Raw genomic sequence first — 25,883 nt, 5'->3', positions numbered from 1 at the left:
TTCCGGTAGAGGCTAAAACCTGTAAAACGATCCGTACCCGTCTCAATTTCTAGCACCATAAAAGTGGGGTGCTCTTTTTTGCCATATTTTTCAATGTTTTGTACAGTTTATGTTCCGGTCTATATGTTTTTGAAGTAAACTGATATTTCTATATGAAGATAACTTCCAATGCAAAATATTCTTAAGCTTGAAAACGTGTTTGCTTGAAAATAATCATCTTAACTGAAGTGAGATTAAAGGGTGTTTGAAATTTCCTGATGTTTTGTCAATGGGGGACACATGTTCGTCGTGTTTATCAAATCAATTACATTATAGACGAATAGCAGACATTTCAAAGGTGAAAAGAACTAAAATTTAGGGCAATCAAGTCAAAGAATAATTTAGAAATGCTTCTTTTGAAACCGTGTTTTTCATTCAGGAAATCGGCCGAAAATCGTTGTCTGTTTTTCGGTCTTTTGCGGTAATTGCCAAAATTTTGTCTCAGTTTAAAAAATAATCATGTTTGTTATAAAAATATAATTCACCGGCATATTTCTTCATTTCATCCATCCTTTGAAGTTTTTACACCCCAAAATCATATAACGGCGAAATTGTGTCCCCGGCGAATATGGGCGCCCCACTCTACATATGATCAAATATTCTATCTAATCAGGATAAAATGTTGAAATATTTCATTGGCAGTATCAGTTCAATCGGCAGTTGATAGTAAATGTAGACCAGTGTCTAAATCAAAATGCCAAAGTGTAGTTTATATGATGCCGTTTTTAACATCATTTTAATAATAAATGGGTCCCGGAGCTTTTTGCAACCAACTTCATGTTGTATAAAATTCAACGGTCAGGTTTTTTTTATATAGATTAGATATACATGAGATTACTCCCAGTCACTGCATGACATCTAGTTTAAAGCCAAACAAGAATGTGTCCCCAGTACACGAATGCCCCACTCGCACTATCATTTTCTATGTTCAGTGGACCTATGAAATTGGGGTAAACCCTCTAATTTGGCATTAAAATTTAAAAGATCATATCATAGGGAACATGTATACTAGTTTCAAGTCGATTGGACTTCAACTTCATCAAAAACTACCTCGACCAAAAACTTTAACCTGAAGTGGGACAGACGGACGAACGAACGGACGGACGAACGAACAGACGGACGAACGAACAGACGGACGAACGGACGCACAGACCAGTAAACATAATGCCCCTCTACTATCGTAGGTGGGGCATAAAAAGCTAATATATCACGGTATATCTGAGATTAAAATATCAATCAGTCCACTAAAGGTTCAGTTAAAGAATTTTGAGGTTACGGAATTCCCGACTTAATTATTTACAACTGAGACTACTATAACACATGTTATAGTAGTCTCAGTTTACAAGTGGTACATAGATTAATCTCATTGAAATCCCAAAACGTTACTACAGACACCGGCATAGTGAACGACTGAGTTGTGATTTATAGCTGAGACTACTATGTGTTATAGTAGTCTCAGTTTATAGACACCGCAAAAACGGAACCAAAGGAACATTATTACGTACACCGTCTAAAAGGGAATTTTAATAATACGGACATAAATATCGTCCCTTTTGTAGTAAATTTCATAGGTGCTTGAGGACAGGATCCTGTTATGAGCCCCCCATAGTCCCTCCCCCTTATTATCATAAATCTCAGATTTTTTAATATATATCACTTATTTGTGCCATATATATATCACTTATTTGTACCATATATATCACTTATTTGTACCAAATATAATGTATATATGGTACAAATAAGTTACAAATAAGTTACAAAAATCTGAGATTTATGATAATAAGGGGGAGGGACATGGGGACCTCATAACAGGATCCTGTCCGCAAGCACCTATGGTAAATTTAAGCGTAAGGTTTCCTGTGTAAAACTGAAATATCTAAATCTAGGAAAGGAAAGCTAAACCTGGTAATGTCTATTTTTCAAAGTAAGTTACTTTGGGTAAATCGCAGAAGCCTTCTGGATTATTTAACTAAAGAATTTTCCCAAGATAACAATGATAACATTTAATTTAACGGTACTATCGACAATTTCTCCAACTTAAAGATGAGCATTTCGATAAAAAAAAATGTGATGATCGAGGTTAAAATAATTAAAACCCGAAGCTTATAAAAAAAATTAAGAGTTTTATAAATCAATTAGATAGGTGACCCAACAGTATATATTGATAAATTTGCTTCTTAAAGTGTTGATTTCGAATCCGTTCAAAGTTTTAATTTTTCTACACTTCCACTTTGCCTCATAAATCACACCTTATTAAATGAGCATTCAAATCTCAGAGTGTGAATATATCTTCTATATGTTTAATCTCTTTTAGGTCATTTTCTAGTATTAACAAACAAAAGAACTATGTCAATTGGTATCTGCTTTGATAATATAACTGCCTTTGAAATTTGCTACAGTAACAGTTTTGTTCGCAATGGTGGTTCCATATATAATCAAATTATCGGAATTCCAATGGGGACTAATTGCATGTGCACCCCTTATTGCGGACCTGTTTCTGTATAGTTATGAGTTACAATTTATGACTTAAATCAGCAGAAGACCCATGCATCGAAACAACATCTGATATGGGAAAACTTAATCATGATACCAAAATGCATGATAAAAGAGATGATTTTTTTAACAGCGGATGACCGTGAGGGCATTCCGGTGTATTGCTATCGCCTAGATTTCCATTACATAATATTCGTTTAAAATTAATAATATTAAAACGTTTTGAAATATGTCTTTGCCAATAAATGAAAAATCATTAATATCTATGCACACACATGCGGAGGAATATCTCCAGAACGTTTGCAATCTCCAGGAACGATAACTCTGCATGGATTATTATACATTTTTTGCGGGGAAAATACGAATGCCTACTCGAATAAGTTCTATTAAAAAAAATCGAATTATTACAGAAGAGTGACATGTCCACCATGCACTTGAACTGCCTTATTATTAATATAATAGAATAGAATGATACAAATGCATAAAATATATATATACATGTATACACTGTAATATACAAGTATTAATATAATATATAACAATAAACCAGAGTAAACTGATTTGTATCATTACAATATATAAGATGATGATGAAAGAAATCTCTGTATTACTGACAAATTATTACACCAGGGTTTTTGATATCATCAACTAGTTAAAAAAAATTATCAAATTTTGACATCGGTACAAGGACATCTTTCGTAAATATAAATCAACATGCATACATCTCATACGTATGCGTTCAGGTATTTCAGTCACATCCAACATTTTAGGGTAATATTCTTTACAAAGCACAAAAATGTCGGCATTCACCACAAAAGCTAACCAAACTTTAAATACTGTTGTCAGTCAGTTCTTGGCATGACACGGGTTATTTTGTTCTTTGTTCTTATATATTTTATGATGGTATGATAGTAAACCCCTAACGAATTTTCAAATGATGATGATGATGATGATGATGATGATGACGATGAGGAGGAGGAGGAGGAGGAGGAGGAGGAGGAGGAGGAGGAGGAGGAGGAGGAAAGGGCTTTATATGAGTTGCAGCCGTGCAATATAATTACACTAAAATTTTTCAACCGACCATTTAATTGAATAAAAAAACTTTTGTTTGATTCGATTTAATGGAAGTGTAGTAAAAGGGAAGGGCGGGTGGGGGCGTTCAAAAATTTTCGGCAATCGAATCAAAAATACCACCAAAAGCACGTAATTTATCTAAAACATCCTCAGATTTGCGTATGCTTCCAAGAATTGTTAATTGATTCCATAGTTTCACTATGTTTTATTGCAAAATTTCATGTTAAGTTATTTGATAGAAGGAGCTTATCAAAAGCACTGACATAAAGATAAGTAGTTGAACACTAGAAGTGGAGATAGAAAGACATCTTATGTTTTTTTTGGGTAGTTTGGGTATCTAATACATAGTGGAAACCCTCCGTGCTATGATATGCTCAGAGGAGTTTACTATTTGAATAATGTACCTTCTCAGTATTGATATTAAAATGCTTTAATTTTTTTTCAAATCACCAATCTCAAAACTTCATTATTACATTCAGCTATTCACATCAAACTTATACTATTATACTAATAGTACCAGGTTTGTGTTACTTATTTTTCATCTAACTTAATTCATTTAGAATTAATCCATTAAGTATTTTTACTGACCCCTGTGATTTGATCTCAAAATTGTTGAGGGTGGTCATTAATTGGTAGTAGTAGATGTATAAGAATAGCTGGAAACTTATAAGGGTTATTTGGGTTCGTTACCGGATTTATATTTCTTGTTTTAGCACTTTCATATTAATGGCAGCCTCCATCATCGAAATTCTGTCCCCTGAATAATCTGACACGACAATATATAATATTCCATCGGTAAACATTTTATGATATATTTATGCTGTGTTCGTTAACATTATCTTCTGCATCTAAAGTCTTTTGTTGTTTCCCAGCGTCATTTGTTTTACAATATGGAAGATAATGATAGTGTTTACTGTTTCTCTGAAAACAGGTTTTTGTAGGTACGGAAAGTGATTTTTTTTAAATCAATCGATCTTATACAACTTACCCTCATTTTAAAGGCATTGTGAAGACATTTTCAAAACAGTTTCACTTTTATCAATACACATAAAAACAACGAAGAAATAGCAAATTTTCAAAATGGTAATTTTTTACTATTCTGGAAAAACTGTTTCCTCTCTTTAAAAAATAATAAAATATTTTTTTTTAATCATTTGGGTTATAGTTTCGTTTATATTGCTTCTTTTACATCTTGTTAGTCAATTTCAATCCTCAATATTAAGTTTTTTGGTCAAAATAGAAGCATAAAGCATGAAAATGTCAACCACTCTCATGAAATTCTATTGTCCAAAGTCACATAACATGACGATACCTTTATATTTTCCTTTTTTCAGAGCATCAGTTGGTATATTGAAAATGTAAAGTAAAACTTTATAAACATTTGAATCTAAAGATACAAAAAATAAATATAAATATTACTCTTTATATACAAATGTATATGTTTGTGTGTGTGTATAAAAAAGAAGATGTGATATGATTGCCAATGAGACAACTCTCTACAAGAGACCAGATGACACAGAAATTAACAACTATAGGTCACCTTACGGCCTTCAACAATGAGCAAAGCCCATACCGCATAGTCAGCTATAAAAGGCCCAGAAATGACAAATGTAAAACAACTCAAACGAGAAAACTAACCGCCTAATTTATGTACAAAATTGAACGAAAAACAAATAATTAACACATCAACAAACGACAACCACTGAATTACAGGCTCCTGACTTTGAACAGGCACATACATACAGAATGTGGTGGGTTAAACATGTAAGTGGGTGTCCAATCCCCTGACCTGTGACAGTACAACATAAGAATGAACTATAAAAATCAGTTGTACCATGAGAGATGAGAAAAGTTTTGAAATATGTCATCTGTCTTTGTATAGTCATGATAGTTTTAGAATGTTCCCTTTTCATTAATATTCTATTTAATGAAATATTCTTATTCTTATATAGCATGTATAGTGAATGCTATAAATAAAAATAAACAACAACCTTCTAACAATTATTCTACCGGACTAAAATACCTGTTGCACTGAAAAACAATGAAACTAATATAACATTATTCTCATTTGAGAAATTTCAAACAAAATAATTATGTCAGATCACTGTAAATACTTGTATGTATAAAAGTAAAGTAAATTCATATCTGTATATCAGTTACAATATTTATACAGTGAAATCTGTAAACCAATCTCATTCAGGACTGAAATTCAAAATGCATTGAATGTGAATAGCATTCGAAGTGAACTGCCGCTATAGTCCTATAACATATGACTTCGCATTCTTATTCAATTTTTAACGTTTTTATACTGATATTTTCATTTTTTATTTTTTCTGTTTAGGCTCGGGTTGCACATTGATAGTAAAAAAAAATTATCAGAACAGTAAATAGAAATAGTAAATAATGCCCCTGAGGTCATATGTTATAGGACTACTGCCACTACTGCATGGATTCCTATTCTTTTAGTTGAACATGTTGAAAATACATATATTGATTGTTGTTAAACCACATTATTCAGTATCCTTACTATCTCGTGTTCAATGACAAGTGGTTGAACTATCTTTAAATCGTAATAAACTGGCTGTTTAATGCAAAAATAAACTATCACGGCTGATTTCCAATCAAAACTAAACCAAAAATTGTCCATGCAAGGGAAATAACTCTGTATACACAAAAAGGAGGGTAATTTATAAAAATAATTTTGATATGAACACAGCTATCTAGATTTATTTATTGGACCTTATTATTTAATTAATATATTAAACTTAATAAAAAAGTACATTTTATGGCTGTATAACGTTCCCTTGTATTTTTTTGAAACAAATGTAACTTTCAAACCCTTGTTTGTACCTCAAATATTTCATCATATTCCCGAAAATTATAATATACAGAATCATGAATATTCATATAATATCTATCAAAAGCAATCAGAACCTTCTGAGGTTTAACAAGTTAACAGAAGGCCGTAATCGGAGGTCACCCAAAGAATTTATTTTTACACACATCTGGGAACAATTATTTAGGGTAATTTGGAGTTATCTCCCATTGGTTTGCCATACCTAGTTTTTGCAATAAATTTTAGGAGGGTAGTATAATTAGACAATATACGTATAGTGTCTTGAAATATGAAATTTATTTGTATGAGGCTTAGAAACGTGAAAATGCGAGGTTCTACTGAGCATTTTCCCGTTTCGTGCCAAATACAAATAAATTTCATATTTCAAGACACTATACGTGTATTGTTTTTATACTGAAATCGATAAAAAAATAAAAAAATAATAAAAATATGAAACAAATATTATTAAAAAAAAGTGTTTGGAATTTCCCCCCTGGGGTACCATTTTGGGGTATTTCCCTATGAGCGTAGTCTAAGCGGTAAGCATTGACAATATAAGGAATTAGAAAGGGAAAATGAATTTAATTAATAACATTTGATAAACATGGTATATAATTTGCCAATTTGAAGACATAACAGGTTTAAATTCATAAAAGTTTGACCATTGTTACTACACGTTGTCATGGTTGTGACGTGACGTTGTAAGTAGGCGGGGCATATAGGTGAGTTGAGGTCATTGACGTATAAAGCTAACGTTTATACGTATAGCTTTATCAGTATAGTAAAATAGCTGATTGCAGTATAAATGTCCTTTACCGTCAGTCGTCAAACAGTCAATTTCAGCTACCGTTATCGTCAAATTGTTAAAAATTTTAACGTGAACATCAAACTATCTGTATCAATATTTGTCAGAGCGTCATTTTTTGGAAAAAATTAACGGGAATAGTCAAAATCAGTTGATTATTTTTATCGTTGAAATAAAAGTGTACATTTCACGTCATGCACCAAAAACTATAATTAACGTTATTTGACAAGAATTGTTTACCGTAATTTGTCATGAGGTCTGGGAACACAGTTATCATCCTTTGATTTTCATTGTCAACGAATACATGTATAACGCCTAGTTTAGGCAGAGTATTACTTGCCATTTGTTTTTACGTCCCTTTCAAATATATTTCTTCATGTTTTATGCCTCAAATAGCAAGTAGGGGCATGAAATTACACTGTAAGAAAAATTTTGGTCATGAATTTAAAAGACAAGTAGTAGAAATTGTCCATATTTTAAGTTAAAGCTGATGAAGTTTTCTATGATTTTGATATAACTGGTAATTTGTTTTAAAAGTAGTACAACACAGACACTGTAAAAATATTATTCAGAAAACACAGATGATTTTTTTTAATTTTCATTTATTGTCTAAAAGAAATGCCATACAAAATAACTGTGGTCTTGGACCATGAAGGTACATATCTGAGATTACTATAATATTTGAAACCTGAGATGACTATAACACTATCTATACAAAATTCACTGTGTGGAAAGTGCTATGCACCGCTCAAAACATTTTAGTGCAGATTAAACATGGAATTTTTCAAACATTTTAAACACAAGAAATTATGCAAATTCCATAATAAAAAATAATTCCAAGTTCAAATATTAGACTGTTTCATGTTGTAATAAATATGAAAGCTTATATAATTATGTCATAGAGATGCTCAATCCAGTTCAATCTGGTAAAGAAAGTGTTAATAGTTGCTTCATATTGAAATGTTCAAGCAGGGCCTTTCCTGACATGTCTGTTTTCTAGTTTGAATTATGAATTTCATAGACATTTAATACATATATTTTACAAATCAAAAGTATGTTGGTTTCTTCAACATGTTCAAGAAATGAGGAATTTCATGAAATGCATTCAATTTTATTGAACATGTTGAAGTTTCATATTTATATTTATATTGTGTTGGTAGATAAAATACTAATTTATAATGTCTTGACTCTTGAGTGATAATAAAGTATTTGTAAGACTTGCTTCATATACATACTTTTATTGATTTACACTATGTTCATACCATGGGCTTTGTTTGGTGTAAAATCATTTAAATTTTCCTATTGCTGCACTTCAATTAATAAGTAAGGATCCATACAAACGTAAAGATTTACTTTACAAGCATTTCTGATAGTGGCTCGTACAAAAATGTATGTACAACCAAATTCATTTCTTTTATGCTGAATGACGTGGAAGAATTTAAAACCTATTGATTTGTGCATTAATGATTTGTTAAATTTAGGTAAAGGTATGTAATGTATATTTGTTTTGTTGGTACATTTTGCACAGAATTGCTTTAAAATGTATCTGCTGAAAAGCATACCTATTGTATTTTTTTAATTAATCGATGGATATAATCTGTGCAAACTTTGTCGTCATATATTGTCTTTGTTTTGAATGACAAAATCCTAATGAATACCTTTTTATTGTTATGTTTTATAGGATGTATATTGATATTATGTATTACTCAATTTATTTCACTTGACTGGGCGGAGTTTAACCGTTTCGCTCATAATAAACCATTCCATCTATAGATAGGTGTGTTAGGATAAACTCATCAATGAAGTGTCCAGTTATTCTTTTGTAAATTCCTTTGATGGCACTGATAGGTGATTAGAAATCAGTAATAATTATAACGGCAATCATCCTAATCACACACATCTTCAAATAGACTGTCTTTATGCAAATTAAAACGTAAGCTCCGCCCGATCAGTTGAAATGACATTGGTAATACTCACTAATTAGTTCATTGTTTTTTGCAGAATCAAAGATGACACAAGAACTGATACAGAACTTAATAGATGTTATGGACATAGCCCACAACCAGAGGGCTGAGCTGACAGAATTATTACCTCCCTTACAAGAGGCCCAGGATCAGGTATTATAATAAGGAAGCATTTATCTATACAATTAATAACAAATAGTTTACAGTCACATGCTGTAGATGTTAAAAAATAATATACACATGTATTATATTATATAAAACTCTAGGAACAGTGGATACTGAAAAGTCAATATTGTCCTTAATATGTTAATTTTAGAAAAGATCTGTATTCAAAACTTAAAAACATAATATTGCATTGGATGGTTTTAATTTTGATCTAGAGTTTCTCGCTTTTCTTCTTTTTATATATATAGTCTGCTAAAGACTAGGTTTTGTATTTTGAAATCCATACAAAACACAAGTTTTGAATATTTTAATTTTTTTCTACAAAATAATGTGGATATGGTTTTATAAATTTTTCAAAAACTTATGCTTGTAATTTCCTTTAAATCTTTTCAGATTCGCTACAGTAAAACAGAATCCTGCCAAAATCTGACAGATTACTTTGATAAAGTTAAAGAAAATGTGATAGAAAATATCAACAAGAGGCTTTCACATCTACTGTCAAAAGTGGAGTCTATAGCTAATGAAGCATTAGAGCCACTACGACAATGTGAAGATGTCATTAATCAGAGTTTAGCAGCAGCAGCCAGAATCATGCAGGATGGTACGAATATTTTGTACATGTATCATGAACATAATACAATGTTAATACATTCGTACATTGCTCCAATTGGCCTAGTATTTAATGTGAAAGTTATACTCAATCAATCACACCTTTATTTTTGATTGTTATTGCGTTATGCATAAAATAATCAAATTCTAATCTTACTGTAGATCTCAAATTAGAAGATTTAAATCTTATAACCAATTATTCAGAGAAGATAGTCTTTTACAGTATTCTCCTTTTTTGACATAAATTGTTATGTTTACGGAAAAAGTTGATTTCTTGACTATGATTTCCAAAAAAACACACATATAAAAAATAGAGGATGTGGTATGACTGCCAATGTGACAATTATCCACCAGAGACCAAAATAAGCAGATAAATAGCATGTATAGGCCAACATACAATTTATGGCCTTCAGAAATAAGTAAAACCCATACAGTATACATGTACATGCAATAAGCTATCTCAATGTACATATGCATGATACACACACAGGGTATAGCACATTAAATAATTTTAGATTTTCTTCTAAATACTTTCATAAACAGTAATTTTTCTGTCAAATACCGGTAAATCTGAAAAAACAAAACTAAAAATATTCTTGTGGCTGTAGTCACACATATAGGTATTACTTCTTTTGTCTTGTTTTGTAATTAACTCATTGACCCTATCTAACCTTTAACATTCAGTAGTCCTTGAAAAAACAGCTTGACAAAATTTTACTGTGCTTATCGTAAAGGCTTTGCCTTTTCACAATACTTATTGCTTAAAACTAAAATTGCAGTTTGAATTTACTGCTACAAACTGATCAACTGGTAACACAGTTTAGTTCAAAGCAATTGAAAGGTTGTTAGTATGATGCCAATGCAGTGTAATGCAAAATTAAACTTACAATCCTCTAAGATTTGAACTACACATCTGTCATTGAAATTGTAAAAGCACTTGACAAATAATATTACAATTTTGGAATTGAATTACATAATAATAATAAAAACAATGTCTAGTTTAAAGTTTTTCTAAATATTCCTTCTTGTAAATTTTCTCTAAATGTTATAGAGTTGTCTTTAAATCCTTATTAAAAACACACAGAGAAATATGGTTTTATTCTAGAATATGTTTTCTTGAAGTTTTAAAGGGAGATAATAGTCAATTACCCAACTCCTGTAAAAATATATCAGATTATCTCCCATGGGATCTCATTGATGGGTTGATTAAAGTTGATGACTCTTTGGTAAACTGTTTTACTAGTTGATCAGTTTGTAATGATGAAATAAAAAACTGCAATTTGGTAAAATATTTAAGAAACTGGTATTGTGAAAATGCAAATCCTTCAGGATAAGCGCTGTAACAGGACATGAAGTTGTGATCTTGCTATTTGAATTTTTGCTATATCAGTTTGTTGATCTGCAATTCCAATTTCCTAAAAAAAAACAAAACAACTGGATAGAATTTCAACAAACATGCATCATGATACATAGATCATTCTACAGGACAAAAGTTATTCTCCCTAATATATACTATACTGCTACATCAGAAGGATTTTTGAGGTTACCCATACCAAAACATAGCTAAGCCATTTCTGCATACTATTTGTAGACATTACATGACACATATCTTTTTTGGAAGACTCATAAACTTTATTAACACCCCAATCAACTGACCTGTCACTCAAATGTGATAGCCCGTCGAGAATTATAAGGACAAATAGGTGCAATCAAGACAGCAAAACAATAATGGACTTGATCTACATTCTATAAGATTTTCAAATGTTTTGTAGGTAAAGCACTTCTGAACAACAATCCAGCTGACAATATAGAGGGTCTTGTGAAATTTAAGGACAATCCAGATATAAAAGCACTTAGCAGGTACCTACATGTTTATACATATTAAAAAATATATAATTATTTATTATAATATCATCAATAACACTGATATAGAATTATATAACTGGTTGCATTTGCTTACCTCTGTCTGGTAGTAAGACTCTTGCTGATAAAACAATTATTTACAATCTGATTTAAAAACAGATTCTAATTCTATGCTTCTCTTTAAAAGAATCAGAAAATGTTTCTGTCTACTTTCTGTTCTGATAACTTTAACTAATGTAATTTATTAAGGTCTTTATTAATATGACAAAACCTGAGGATCCTAAAATGATCTTAAAATTTGAAAGTAAAACAATACACCTTATTGCTATTTGTCCTCCAGTACTGGACATCTCAAAGGTTCCCATAAAAAATTCTGACGCCAGAATAGAAAAGTGATTGTTGTATGACTTCAATAGTTAAAGCGGGGCAGATTCATTGGTCAGCTGGGACAGATTTCCAAATAGCTATAAGGTGTACAGATTACAGATTAGCAATGTCATGTACCTTGAAACTTTCAAGAGATGTAAGACTCAACTCATTTAAAAAAATTATATATGTATAATGCAGCATTTATGATAAGCATGCTTGGATAAAACCAGTACCCTTAATATTTTGAAGCAAGAATGCCATACATATCAGGTAGTCAATAGAACTGATTTCTTTACTGTTAATCTATTTCAGCATTCCAGAAGTTCCCAGTTTACCAGATGTGCCTTACATTACCATAGAAGTATCATCGGAATTAGATGAGAAATTGGCAGAGTTTATAAGTCAGGAGGGCAGAATTTTAGAAAGAGCTCCAGTTCAGATTATTGACATTATAGAGAGACCTGGTGGCCTAACTGTTAAATGGAGCGAAGTATGTCATTATCCAGGGTCGAATTTAGAATAAAAATATTTTATATTGAAATTTTTTTGAAACAATTTCATTTTTACACATAAAAGATTCTGGGACTGCAATTTTTAACTACATTCTAAGAAAGATAAGTAAAACTAGAAAAACACGAAAACTCACTTAATTTTTACCAATTTCAGAATGTTAAATACTTACTTTTCCATTGTTTGCTATCTAAAGTCGTATCTTTATACATTTAATTTGTATGTTGCTCTAGAAGCAGTTAAATTGATATATTGTTTCTAAAGTTCAGTAGCAATTAATTCATGCATATCCAGGACAAGAACAATTACATGATAATTATTTTGTGCAAGATGTTTGCCCATTTTTTACAAGTTTTATTGGCAAAGATTATAAAATTAATAACTGAGATATTCGTCAGAATTTTATAAATCTTGTTGTTTCATTTCTCTTCCACTTTTACCTTTTTTATTTTGTATTCGTACATGAATATAAGACATCAATTATAAGTTTTCATATCTTTCCTCTTAGTAATACAGAATATTTTTGTTGTTAGATTGATGAAGAAATAGAACCAGGAGATTTCTGTTTAGAGTTTACCAGTGGCAGTATAAAGTTTGACAGTAAATCAGTAACATTCCACAGTTCATACAAAGGACCAGCCACATCTCATACAGTCAGACATCTACGTACAAACATGCCATATTCTTTCCGTGTTCGATGTCGATGTGAAAACAGCAATAAATGGAGTGCCTGGAGTGTACCAAGAGTTGCCATGACAACTATACCACATTATGGTATGCTTCACTATACCAAAGTTTCCTTAAATTTCTGTTTTTTATGCCCCACCTACGATAGTAGAGGGGCATTATGTTTTCTGGTCTGTGCCTCCGTTCGTCCGTCTGTGCCTCCATTTGTCCGTCTGTGCGTCCGTGTGTCCATTCGCTTCAGGTTGAAGTTTTTGGTCAAGGTAGTTTTTAAAGAAGTTGAAGTCCAATCAACTTGAAACTTAGTACACATGTTCCCCATGATATGATCTTTCTAATTTTAATGCCAAATTATAGTTTTGACCCCAATTTTATGGTCCACTGAACATAGAAAATGATTGTGTGAAGTTCAGGTTAAAGTTTTTGGTCAAGGTAGTTTTTGATGAAGTTAAAGTCCAATCAACTTGAAACTTAGTACACATGTTTCCTATGATATGATCTTTCTAATTTTAATTCAAAATTAAAGTTTTGACCCCAATTTCACGGTCTACTGAACATAGAAAATGAAAGTGCGAGTGGGGCATCCGTGTACTATGGACACATTCTTGTTTTTCATATATTCAAAATTGTTCCTCTACAGAAACACAACATAGAAATTCTTTATCATTTTGGTGTAATTATACATGCATAGTACATGGTTTGTCAGGCTATTAAATCCTATAGTTTGATAATGAAGAAGCTTTACATTATGAGAGTGTTATAAAATTCTTTAAAAAAACTCACAATGTATAGTACTGTAAGTTTTAACTTGAACTTGATTAAATAATCTTGACTTCTGAAAATGAAGTTATATTAGACATATTTTGAAATTTTTAATATGATATCAGCACAATTCCTAAATATAATGCAAAATACGTCATCAGAGAATACAATTTCTTCTAGGCAAAACTGTAAGACCTTTTTTCAATGGTGATACATGTACCAACAAGAATGTGTCCTCAGTACACGGATGCCCCATTGGCACTATCATTTTCTATGTTAAATGCAGGGTTTAAGCTAGGATTTTGAGGGCTTTAGTCACTTTTGCGCGCTATTAAAATCAACCTTATTTTGTGTAAAAGCAATGGACCAATGATTATATTACTAGCTTAGTCAGATTTTAAGGGATTGAGGCACCAGCATGATTGGCAGTTATTGTATGATTTGACTGTATTGGCCATTATGAAAGATTCTGACATGGAATCCAGAAATTTAGTTCACAATTTTTCTTCAGTTTGTTCCAGGGGTCATTCCTGATCAACAAAAGTTGGATTCTATTTTTTTTAAACAAGGAATCACAGCAGAAATTAATTTGCAATGATTATTTCACTGCATAATCATTATCCTTATAAAACGTCTTAGTCGATATTTGGAAATCATTTCTATCAAGTTGGAAATGTATAAAATCCTTTTTGGAACGATTATAATGACTGAAAGGAGGTTGTAAACAAATCAACAATAGATCACGTTTACTACTTTCGGTTTTAAAATGAAACGAAAACGGGAAGTGACACGTGGATAATAAATTCAAAACGAGTCCGGATTCATCAGAAAATTGTCATTTTTCGATTTAATTTCCTTTAGTAAGAGATATATATTTGTCTCTCTCGTTTAATTGATTCTAAATGATTTCATATTTTACGTTTACTTTTTAATGTCTATAAATAGTCAAAAGAATACTTTCACGCATGCGTAGAACACAGTACAGGAAGCACCTGTTTAACATCGTGAACTTTTTGAATAAACACATTAAAGTTCTTTATTTTAAATGGAAATTGTCGAAAGCTTTTGATGAAAAATTTAAATCAAATATGACGAAAATACCTTTGAATGACGAATCTACGACAAACTAACTTCAGATTGTGATCGTTTAGGAAATATTGAAATTCAAATGCAAACTGTCCGGGTTGTTACATTTTTTATTAAATGACGAAATTATACTCCTGGTTGTTGAAATGCCGACTGACAGATTTTCCTGGGGAAATAAATATGATGGTCATTCAATGATGGGGTTAATTAATAAATTACGGATAAGTGACCCATCTGATGGCGATAAGCGGATTAGTTGTAATCACAACTTGTAACACCTGTTGAAAATGTTAATTACCTGGAGGTCATAAACTTGTCAAAAACATGAAGACAGGTAGATTTATGGTTTTTATTGCGAAATTTTTTTTACACTTTCAAAATTAAAGTGACGAAATTGATTTGAAATACTTTCGCCAATGAGAAAACCTTTTCGTAAAATAAGAAAGTGACGAGCGCTAGCAAAATCACTTAAATGGACCTTGAAAATAGGGGAAAATCTCTGATTTGGCATTAAATTGGAAAGATCATATCATAGGGAACAGTTGTACTAAGTTTCATGTTGATTGGACTTCAACTTCATCAAAAACTACCTCGACCAAAAACTTTAACCTGAAGCGGGATGAACGGAAGCACGGACAAATGGCCGCACAGACCAGAAAATATAATGCCCATGAATGGGGCATAAAAATGATATGCTTATGTATTTTATAGTAAAAGTTTCTTCTAGCTTATCTTATATTTTCTTTTTATTCCTAATGGAACATGTGCATTGAATTAGACTTTGGTTAACATATTCCCCTTTTACATTCTCAATTTAATTTGCTTTTACCTTTAAATGTTTGAATTTCAGAATGGTCAATGGGTAATCTGGAGTATGACACAAGTAATGAGAATAAGACAGCTACAAGGACAAATGAAGGTGAAACAAAAGTATTATACTCCAGTAGTAATAGCTACCTTGCTGGAGGTTGTGTTACCTTTAGGCTATTGGATGCTGGAGAGAGTTCTCCACTTGATGGAGTAGGATTATCTATAGACAATCAGGATACAACGACTCTACAGAGAGAAAATGCAGTCTTTTTAACAACTAGAGGTATTTGTTAATCTAGGAATTTATTGAAAGGGTAAAGGGTTGCTCAATTTTCAATTTTAAGATCGAATTGAATGACCTAACTTGATCACACTTTATAGTTCTTTTTGAAAAAACAGAAAGCATTTTGGGCTGTCAGAGTAAATATTGATCTTTGGAATATATTTAGTAAAACAATAGATGTTCTTTGTTGTAAAAGCTACCTGAAGGTCTTGCATATTGAATCCTTGACCTTGCATATGACAATTTATTAGCAGATGGAGATAATTTAATTACAAATCAATATAACTAACAAACATATCAAAACGATGTCATCATCACTAGTGACATATTTTAAAAAGATATAAGCATACATTTAAAGATATATTAATATTTTGTCAGTATGTTCATCATCAGTTAAGTAGCTTATCATGTATAATGTATTTTCAATTCTTTGAACATTCGTCCTCCATAGCTGTATGTGGTAGCGAATGTCAAACATTAAAATAACTTGAGATTTGAAATGTTACAATAGGTATCCAAACAGAATTTTACAATCAATTTAATTTTTCAATGTTCAAGTTTTTTTGTGTTTTATTTTCAAGGATGTGTATTTGTAAATGGTCAAGAAATGAAGAACAAATTACCCGATCTGACAAAAGGCACAAAGTTGAATGTGGAGACGGAGGTTTTGTCTAGTGGAAAGATACGGGTCAGTTTAGAGGTCCAAGACAAAGCTGTCACATTTGACTGGAAGATAAATGAGGAATTGAATATCACACAGCTAGCAGGGATGGGAATGGGAGGAAGTTCAGACAAACAATTATACTTTGGTATAATATTTAGTCATGAAGACTGGAAAATTGGAGTTGAATGATAGCACTCATTTTTTTTTACATTTAATGGCATAGGGATTTGGGTTAGAATGAGATTAAAGTGTAGAGAGTATAAAGTTCAGGGATCATAAAAGTACTTAAATTATAAAAAAAATATCATAAGCTTTTATAATATTACAAAAATCAGTAATTATTCTCTAAATTTGTATTTGTTAACATTATATAATCATAAAATCATAAAAGTCAGGCAAAGCCAGTGGTTAAAAATCAACATTAGAGAAAGTTTGGTATATTGTTTATATTTATACAATTATAATAGTTATTGTGACAAACAACAATCATCAGGTTCTGGCACTTTAACTTTGTCTGTGCTGTCCATTAGAATGGAAGACATTTATCTATGGCAGGATACCATTTGCACTTGCTAGTTCATGAACTATAATTGTTTTGCTTAGAGCACTATTCACAAATATTTTTGAAGGAGCTTGTATTATTAAATATTTCACCAATTTATGATGGACCAGGTACTAACCAGTTACATTTTCCCATTCACTTTTAGTATTAATGAACCATATGCTTGCCACTGGAAAAGAGATGGGAAAAATGTTATGCTTTTAGCTACCATTATTTACTATATAATTTTTATTTTTTTAATGCAATGTAGGTATATATTTTATTCTAGTTACTTTTGTTTATTGATTTTGTGTAACATTTCTTCAGTATTTTACCAATCATGAAAGAAGTAAAATATTTTACTTGCTCAAATGGTACAAAACCTGTACTGGAAAAGCATTGGTTAGACCATTTATTTAGATTCATTGTGATTAGCCATGGGAACAAGACTTGTAGTAGTTTACGGAGGGATCAGTATGTTAAATTGTGTTTTATAATTTGTGGATTGTTATATTTTTGTGTGTTTTAATGATGTATTTAGAATTTTGTAAGAATGAAAATATATTTTAAGTATATTATTTTTCTAGTCAGAACAATGTATAGATATTTGCTTGTTTCATATTGGTGCTTTCATTGAATATATAATTGTGCTTATTTCCAACAGTTCAATTTGTCTATATTTTTTGTCATTTTAAAAATGATATTTGTATTGATTTAGATCATATTTATTTCATAAGTGCTGAATAATTGTATGTTCATTTGATCAAAATGGGTCTTAGTTTCAACTCCAACAAAATTTACTTCAAGTGAAACTTTGACGATACATTGTGTACTTAACTTGTAGTGTCAATGGCAATAGCATATAAATCTAACAGTTCTCTCTGGGAACTTGAGCTCCCTCTGCGATTGACCGTCAGGAAATTGCACGAAAGTGTCATTTAGCACCAATCATTCAATCAATAAATCAACGTTTGACCAAACAAAATTATATTTTATCACCTCATTCAAAATGCTTAACAAAATTTGTTTCTAAGAAGAGAAATTTCAGCCAGTAATTTTCAGAAGAACTTGATCTCAGTTTCCTGCTTTAGAAGTAATGTAAAAATTGTGTTCTAGACCTTTTCCTCAGTAGCTATGCATGACAAGTCAACAATGCTTTGTTTGTGATATAGTTTTTAAGAAGTATATGTTTATCTGACATAATGAAGGGTCAAATGAAAAAGGCAAAGAAATTCAAAGAACAGCAGGGCCAAAAGTTTTTTCATATCGAATGGAATTTTAATACATTTTCACATTCCAATTTCAGGTGAAATATTCAAAAAAAACTGTTAATATACAGGAGAAGTTATTAATATTTGGAAAATGAATCCATTGTTAAAAGTATATGTCAATCTGATATGTGTCATTTGGCAATGACCTAAAAAATTTTCTCAGTGGTAAAGCATAATTTTAGGAAATAAGACTCCTTCTCTAGTTACTTTACCATCTGTATGTTAATTTGTAATTATCCTTTTTGCTGTCCATGTGATCTATGCAATATAAGATTAACCATGTTTTCACACTATTAGGAGTGGTGTTAAGTTTTAAAGGACTACTCTATATAACTAGGAATGATTAACAATTGGTCGTTTCAGAATCCAAAGGACTATGGGTAATTTTATTGTTTGTACCCCAAAATATAATATTGTCATGTCATTGTTAGATTTCAATTGTTTTGGAAATTTTCAACCAAATATTGGTTATTTCAATGTTATCTTAATGGTGTACGTTTTTGAAAATATTACCCATAATGCAAATGGTTTTTAACGTCAAATTGCAGATTCATATGGCAGATCAGCTTTGTATCTTTTATTCATTCATTACATGGAGCATATATTTGTCTGAATTCAAAATTTTTGTTTCATACCTCCACTGCTTTTGTAATTACCTACCTGTTCAATCCATATGAGGTCAGGTAAATAAGTTTTAGTAATATTGTATTATAGAAGTTTATGACAATGTTATACATTGATGAAATAATGTTTATTTGCTAATTGCTTCTTTATAATGAAGTAATAATTCCAGTCACTGCTTAAAATTTGTACATATCCTAGATATAAAATATTATCACTGGATTGTTATATTTTTACCATGCTCAATATAATAAAAATATGACATATTATCTCTTATTTCAATGCCATATAAAATACACAAGAGGTTTTAGTAGTTCATCAATAGTGAGCACTAGCCGGTCAACACTGAGGTTGTTTTTGGCAAGGTGTGTTTGACTCTGATCTTAATGGACTAGGATGTTTTTGGCAAGGTGTGTTTGATTCTTAATGGACTAGGATGTTTTTGGCAAGGTGTGTTTGACTCTGATCTTAATGGACTAGGATGTTTTTGGCAAGGTGTGTTTGACTCTTATCTTAATGGACTAGGATGTTTTTTGCAAGGTGTGTTTGACTCTTAATGGACGAGGATGTTTTTGGAAAGGTGTGTTTGACTCTGATCTTAATGACCTAGGTCGTTTTTGGCAAGGTGTGTTTGACTTTATGGACTAGGATGTGTTTGGCAAGGTGTGTTTGACTCTGATCTTAATGAACTAGAATGTTTTTGGCAAGGTGTGTTTGACTCTGATCTTAATGGACTAGGATGTTTTTGGCAATTTGTGTTTGACTCTGATCTTAATGGACTAGGATGTTTTTGGAAAGGTGTGTTTGACTCTGATCTTAATGGACTAGGTTGTTTTTGGCAAGGTGTGTTTGACTCTTATCTTAATGGACTAGGATGTTTTTGGCAAGGTGTGTTTGACTCTTAATGGACTAGGATGATATAGCCAAGTGTTCTATAATTAACTGATGTGATATAGCCAAGTGTTCTATAACTAACTGATGTGATATAGCCAAGTGTTCTATAACTAACTGATGTGATATAGCCAAGTGTTCTATAATTAACTGATGTGATATAGCCAAGTGTTCTATAATTAACTGATGTGATATAGCCAAGTGTTCTATAAGTGGTGTTAAACACCACCAATCAATCAATTTATCTTCAGGATTCATTAAAACATCAAATTTACTATATTTGAATAAAATCTTTTTAGACACCATGGAACAGACAGATGTTTACTAATCACAGCTGGTCTCACAAATGTTAGATTATGTATTTAAGCATTCTGAATGAACTATTTAGAACAAGAGTTATAAATTAAAAGTCATTTATTTAGTCAATTTAGGTGTGTGTTAGTCATGTGTCGCATGTGATAAAAAATATTGAATCTGTGATAAGATAAACCTTATAAACAACTTTATCATCTAAATAATGATAAGTGGGATATTTTTATGAGGGATTATTAGAATTGCAAAATAATAAATACTTGCATAAATTTGATCTGCAAGGTACAATATAATCAGGAATAAGAAAATCTTAAGTAAATTCTTACAACTAAAAAAATAACACACTTAACTGTAAGAGGTTAAGTTTCCCTATTGTATTGTCTGTATTCGGTATTTGGTATTTTGAATCCTTAAGAGAATTAAGTAGGAATGAAATAAGGAGGTTGAAATTGGACATCTTATATCTTAATCTAGGGGCGGATCAAGCCATTTCAAAAAAAGGATGATTTAAATGTATTTAATGTAGTGTCATGTGTATAGTCACCTCAGAAGATGATACATATAAAACTAGAGACAGTAACAAAATACATAAAAGTTATATTTGTACACATTGAACATGAATTTTAATAAGTTAACAAAATGTAGTACACAAGAATATATATACAAAAATATAACATTTAATGTTACTTCTATGACAAAATGCTGGTTCTATATAAGCACAACATGGTTCTTTTTCTCTAAAGGAAAAAATATTCAGATGAATGATGATGATCTATAATTTAGCATGAGTTTCTATATCATGGCACCAAGGTGTATAATTTTAGAAGTAGATCACAACACGTCTGGAGTATACCTTTGGATTAAGCATGTTTTTGTATAAAAAATAAAGATGCTGCTAATGTCTTGTTCTAGTGCCAGGGGCACAACTTGCTATATAACGTCCTATACCTCTTCTTGGGGGTTCTGAAAAATATCAAATATTATATATATACAAATGTAATATTATAACAATAATTGAGGGGGAGGACAGGGGTAAGGGAGACAGGGAGAAAGGGGGTAGGAGAAAGGAGAAAGGGGGTGGGAGAAAGGAGAAAGGGGGTAGGAGAAAGGAGAGGAAGGCTAGGAGAAAGGAGAAAAAGTTGGAGAAAGGAGAAAAAATAAAATATCTCTCCTTTTAAAAAATGATCTAATATTTCAAGAAAAAATATCTCAAAAGGAGATGTTTTATTCTAATGGGAGAAAGGAGAACGGGGGTAGGAGAAAGGAGAAGAGGGGTGGGAGAAGGGAGAAGGGTACCCCCCTGTCCTCCCCCTCATAATTGGAGAAAACAATAAGAGAGACGTTACAAATTTAATTTTTTGGTGAGTATTATTAACTTATGTTAATTCTCTTCTAAAGTTTTCATAAATATCCATCTATTAACTCTATTAAAATACCATATCACTGCAATATAGCATTTTGTGCTGATGCCAAGTATAGCTATTATCAATCAATCTATCTTAATACCATACCTATTTTTTGTTGTCCAGTTGATCTCATAATATAACCCACATCTCAATTTGGTCATTTATCTATAGTTATGTTCCACCTCTCTTAACTCTTTACATTTTACATTGAAATTACCTGGTCAAATTATACTTGTATCAAATTCTGCATCATCAATTGATCAGCATTAGTCTAACAGAATTTTGATATTTGTAACTCCAATTTATTCAGCAAGAAATTAAAAATGAATTAATCTTTTATATAGTTTGTCAGTTCACCATTATCTTGACTCAGCATGAGGATACTTGGTTATCACAAAATCAAAAATAATTAATGGCTATAATTACATAATCAATAAAGATTCTTGTACTAATGGTAATTGAATAATTGATAATAAAAAAAAGTTATTTTAAAAATGGTAATTGACATTTAACAATAAAAAAGAATACAAAATTACATAAATCAGACAAAATAATCAAATCATCTAATCAATATTTGAAAAAAAACTATTTAAGTTACCTGGTAAATTATTTTTCCACTGATATACATTTATAATTTTATATGTACAACATTGACTTATTTAGATAGCTTTCATAATTTTCAATTGTTTAAATCACAAAAACATACCTTCTGGAAGCTGATCTTCACTGAATGCAAACAGTGCTGAAATTATATAGAACAAATAATGTATCCAATGTATAATGTATACTTATGAACAAAATCTTCAATAGTCATTAATGTAGATTCAGAAACTATTTTAGAGTTTTATTGAGTGGATGAGTATAGCAATAATAAGAACTTGCATTTTGAAATCAGACAAATAACTGTACACATTTTCATCCACAATCACAATGATAAATACACAAATAATTTCTGAATTTTTTAGAACTGAATCCCATTTTACAAGGAAGATAATTTCAACTTTTAACAGTAAAGAGACATCTCAATATGATAAGACTTTTGAATTACCAAATACTTACAGTCCATTCTTTAAAATTGAAAAAAATAATTAAAATCACTATTGCCTCATCATCTCATCATATCTAGAGCAGAATTGACATACCCTTTCCTGAGCAATAGAGTTCATCCCTGTTTTTTTGTGGAATTTGTGTAGCTCAGTTTTTGTAAATTGTGTTTTGTTTACTGTAGTTTGTTGTTTGGTAATTTGTTCGTCATGACATTGTCAGTTCGTTTTTGACATACAAGTTTGATTATCCCTTTGGTAACATTTACCTATTCTTTGAAATATTGCAGTGTATTGTAATAACAGTTGCATATAATATCCGTTGTGAAAAAAATGTACTGTATGTCTGAGTGTCCCTATGATAAACAATTACCACACCAATATGAAATCAAGTCACACCCATTATCATCTTATATCCTCACTCATTGGCATCTCATATCTCACTCATTGACATCTCACATCTAACTTATTGACATCTCACATCTCACTTATTGACATCTCATAGCTCACTTATTGACATCTCATATCTCACTCATCGTCATCTCATATCTCACTCATTGACATTTCACATCTCACTTATTGACATCTCACTTATTGACATCTCATAGCTCACTTATTGACATCTCATATCTCACTTATTGACATCTCATATCTCACTTATTGACATCTCATAGCTCACTCATTGTCATCTCATATCACATATCTCACTCATTGTCATCTCATATCACACCCATTGTCATTATATCTCGCTTATTGTCATCTCATATCTCACTCATTGTCATCTCATGTCACACCCATTGTCATCTCATATCACACCCACTGTCATCTCATATCTCACTTATTGACACCTCATATCTCACTCATTGACATCTTATATCACACTCATTGTCATCTTGTATCACAGTCATTGTCATCTCATATCACACCCATTGTCATTATATCTCACTTATTGTCATTATATCTCACTCTTTGACATCCCATATCTCACTTATTGACATCTCATATCACCCATTGTCATCTCATATCACACATATTGTCATCTCATATCACACTCATTGTAATCTCATATCTCTCTCATTGTCATCTCATATCACACTCATTGTAATCTCATATCTCACTCATTGTCATCTCATAGCTCACTCATTGTCATCTTGTATCTCAGTCATTGTCACCTCATATCACACTCATTGTCATCTCATATCACACTTATTGTCATCTTATATCTCCCTCATTGTCATCTCATATATATCTCACTCATTGTCATCTCATCATCATGTCACATCTATTCATATCATATCACATCTAAAGTCATATTATACTCACTGTTATCATATTACATTCATTTCAATAGTATCACATCCATTGCAATGCTATCATTTCAAACTCATTATCATCATAGCTATGTAATGGAATTATTATTTTAAAAATTGAGTAACCGGTATGTCACAACTATTTTCACAACAAAGGTAAATTAAGTTATCACCCTGATTGCACACTGACCTAAAACTTCTACCCTATGAGATATACGTCCTATCATTCTTTCATAATACTGACTGTCAAGTCCGATTACACAACCTTCATTCTGACTATCAAATTTTTCAACACCACCATTATACTGACTCTCATCACACAACCTTCATACTGACTGTCAAATCCTGTCACAGCACCTCCATACTGACTCTAATCCTATCACACAACCTTCATACTGAATGTCAAGTTCTATCACACAACCTTTATACTGAATGTCAAGTTCTATCACACAATCTTCATACTGACTGTCAAGTCCTATCACATAACATTCATACTGAATGTCAAGAACTGTAACACCATCGTCACACTGACTCAAGATCTATAACACCAGTAATCCTGACTGTAAAGTCCTACCGTATAATACAACCTTCATACTGGTTGTCAAGTTCTTTAACTTCAACATCATACTGACTTTCATTTCCTATCACACTACATGCAAACTGACTGTCAAGTCCTGTCACACTACATGCATACTGACTGTCAAGTTCTATCACAATACATTCATGGTGACTGTGAATTCATATCATACACTGCAAATATTGCGGACGCCTGACGCGTCTGGACGCGTTCCAATTTTAAACACAATATGTTCAGTTATTAACATTAGTGTTCCACATTGAACGCCAGCGTTAAAGAATATAACACATTGTGTTCAGTCTTTTAACGCACATATTCAAGACAAGTGTTCTAAAATGAACACTAAAAATGTTCTAATATTGTAATTGGGGGGGGGGGGGGGGGGGGGGGGGGTTCATTGTTTCAGAGTCAAACAGACGATGCATAAGGGTGATTCGTACTATGATTTGACGATAAATTTATTTTAGCTGTATCGGCATATAACCAAATTATAGTCTGGTAAAAGCGTGCAATTGATTGATTTTTAATGTCTTTAATATAAATCTTTTTCTAAACGACTTAAGTTCTTTTGGTATTTATTTTTAACAATATAAATGCGTAAATGCTCACGAAAACGTTGCTATTGTAAAAGCGTTCTGGTGTCGAACATGATACGTTCAAATTTACCATTTTCCTCGAACGCCATGTGTTCCAAACATGTCAGCGTACATAACAGCTTGTGACGTATTAATGTACCGGAAGTTTGGTTTTTGATCGTGATTGAACTTGAGAAGCTTCACTGAAGAAAATTAACAACAAAACCTGATATAATAGGTATGTGTATCTATATTTATAACACATGACGAACATAAAAAATATTTGTTTTAGTATGAAATCAACAAATGTCTACTTGGGC

At 31.4% G+C, this 25,883-nt stretch overlaps 2 protein-coding genes across 6 annotated transcripts in view; one reads left to right on the top strand and one right to left on the bottom strand.

Annotated features, from left to right (window-relative positions):
* Positions 1-4,304: 4,304 nt before the first annotated feature.
* Positions 4,305-19,718, top strand: LOC143045746 (cytokine receptor-like factor 3). Its single transcript, XM_076218463.1, has 8 exons — positions 4,305-4,401; positions 9,249-9,364; positions 9,770-9,977; positions 11,758-11,845; positions 12,530-12,707; positions 13,261-13,501; positions 16,110-16,352; positions 16,934-19,718. The coding sequence occupies exons 2-8, from the start codon at positions 9,257-9,259 to the stop codon at positions 17,203-17,205; spliced, it is 1,338 nt and encodes a 445-aa protein (XP_076074578.1). The 5' UTR covers positions 4,305-4,401; positions 9,249-9,256; the 3' UTR covers positions 17,206-19,718.
* Positions 19,719-21,232: 1,514 nt separating this feature from the next.
* The window catches only part of LOC143045748 (bactericidal permeability-increasing protein-like), a 33,448-nt gene continuing 28,797 nt past the window's right edge, over positions 21,233-25,883 (bottom strand). For all 5 annotated transcript variants that reach the window (XM_076218469.1, XM_076218464.1, XM_076218465.1 and 2 more), the window contains exons 8-9: positions 22,765-22,800; positions 21,233-21,615 (exon numbers count right to left, since the gene is read on the bottom strand). In XM_076218469.1, coding sequence (XP_076074584.1) covers positions 21,548-21,615; positions 22,765-22,800 — 104 coding nt within the window. In that variant the 3' untranslated portion in view covers positions 21,233-21,547. The remainder of the gene's footprint in view (positions 21,616-22,764; positions 22,801-25,883) is intronic.

The sequence above is a fragment of the Mytilus galloprovincialis genome, chromosome 9 (genome assembly GCF_965363235.1).
Source record: "Mytilus galloprovincialis chromosome 9, xbMytGall1.hap1.1, whole genome shotgun sequence".
Taxonomy (NCBI): Eukaryota; Metazoa; Mollusca; class Bivalvia; order Mytilida; family Mytilidae; genus Mytilus; species Mytilus galloprovincialis.
The sequence above is the reverse complement of the archived record's forward strand: the minus strand, read 5'-3'. Positions and strand labels throughout refer to the sequence as shown.

What these genes read in the sequence shown, in the direction of transcription:
- LOC143045746 (XM_076218463.1), top strand. Translation starts at nt 9,257, where the DNA reads ATGACACAAGAACTGATACAGAACTTAATAGATGTTATGGACATAGCC. An exon ending in GACAACTATACCACATTATG is followed by an intron (nt 13,502 to 16,109) that starts GTATGCTTCACT and finishes TTTGAATTTCAG; the next exon opens with AATGGTCAATGGGTAATCTG. An exon ending in AGTCTTTTTAACAACTAGAG is followed by an intron (nt 16,353 to 16,933) that starts GTATTTGTTAAT and finishes TTTATTTTCAAG; the next exon opens with GATGTGTATTTGTAAATGGT.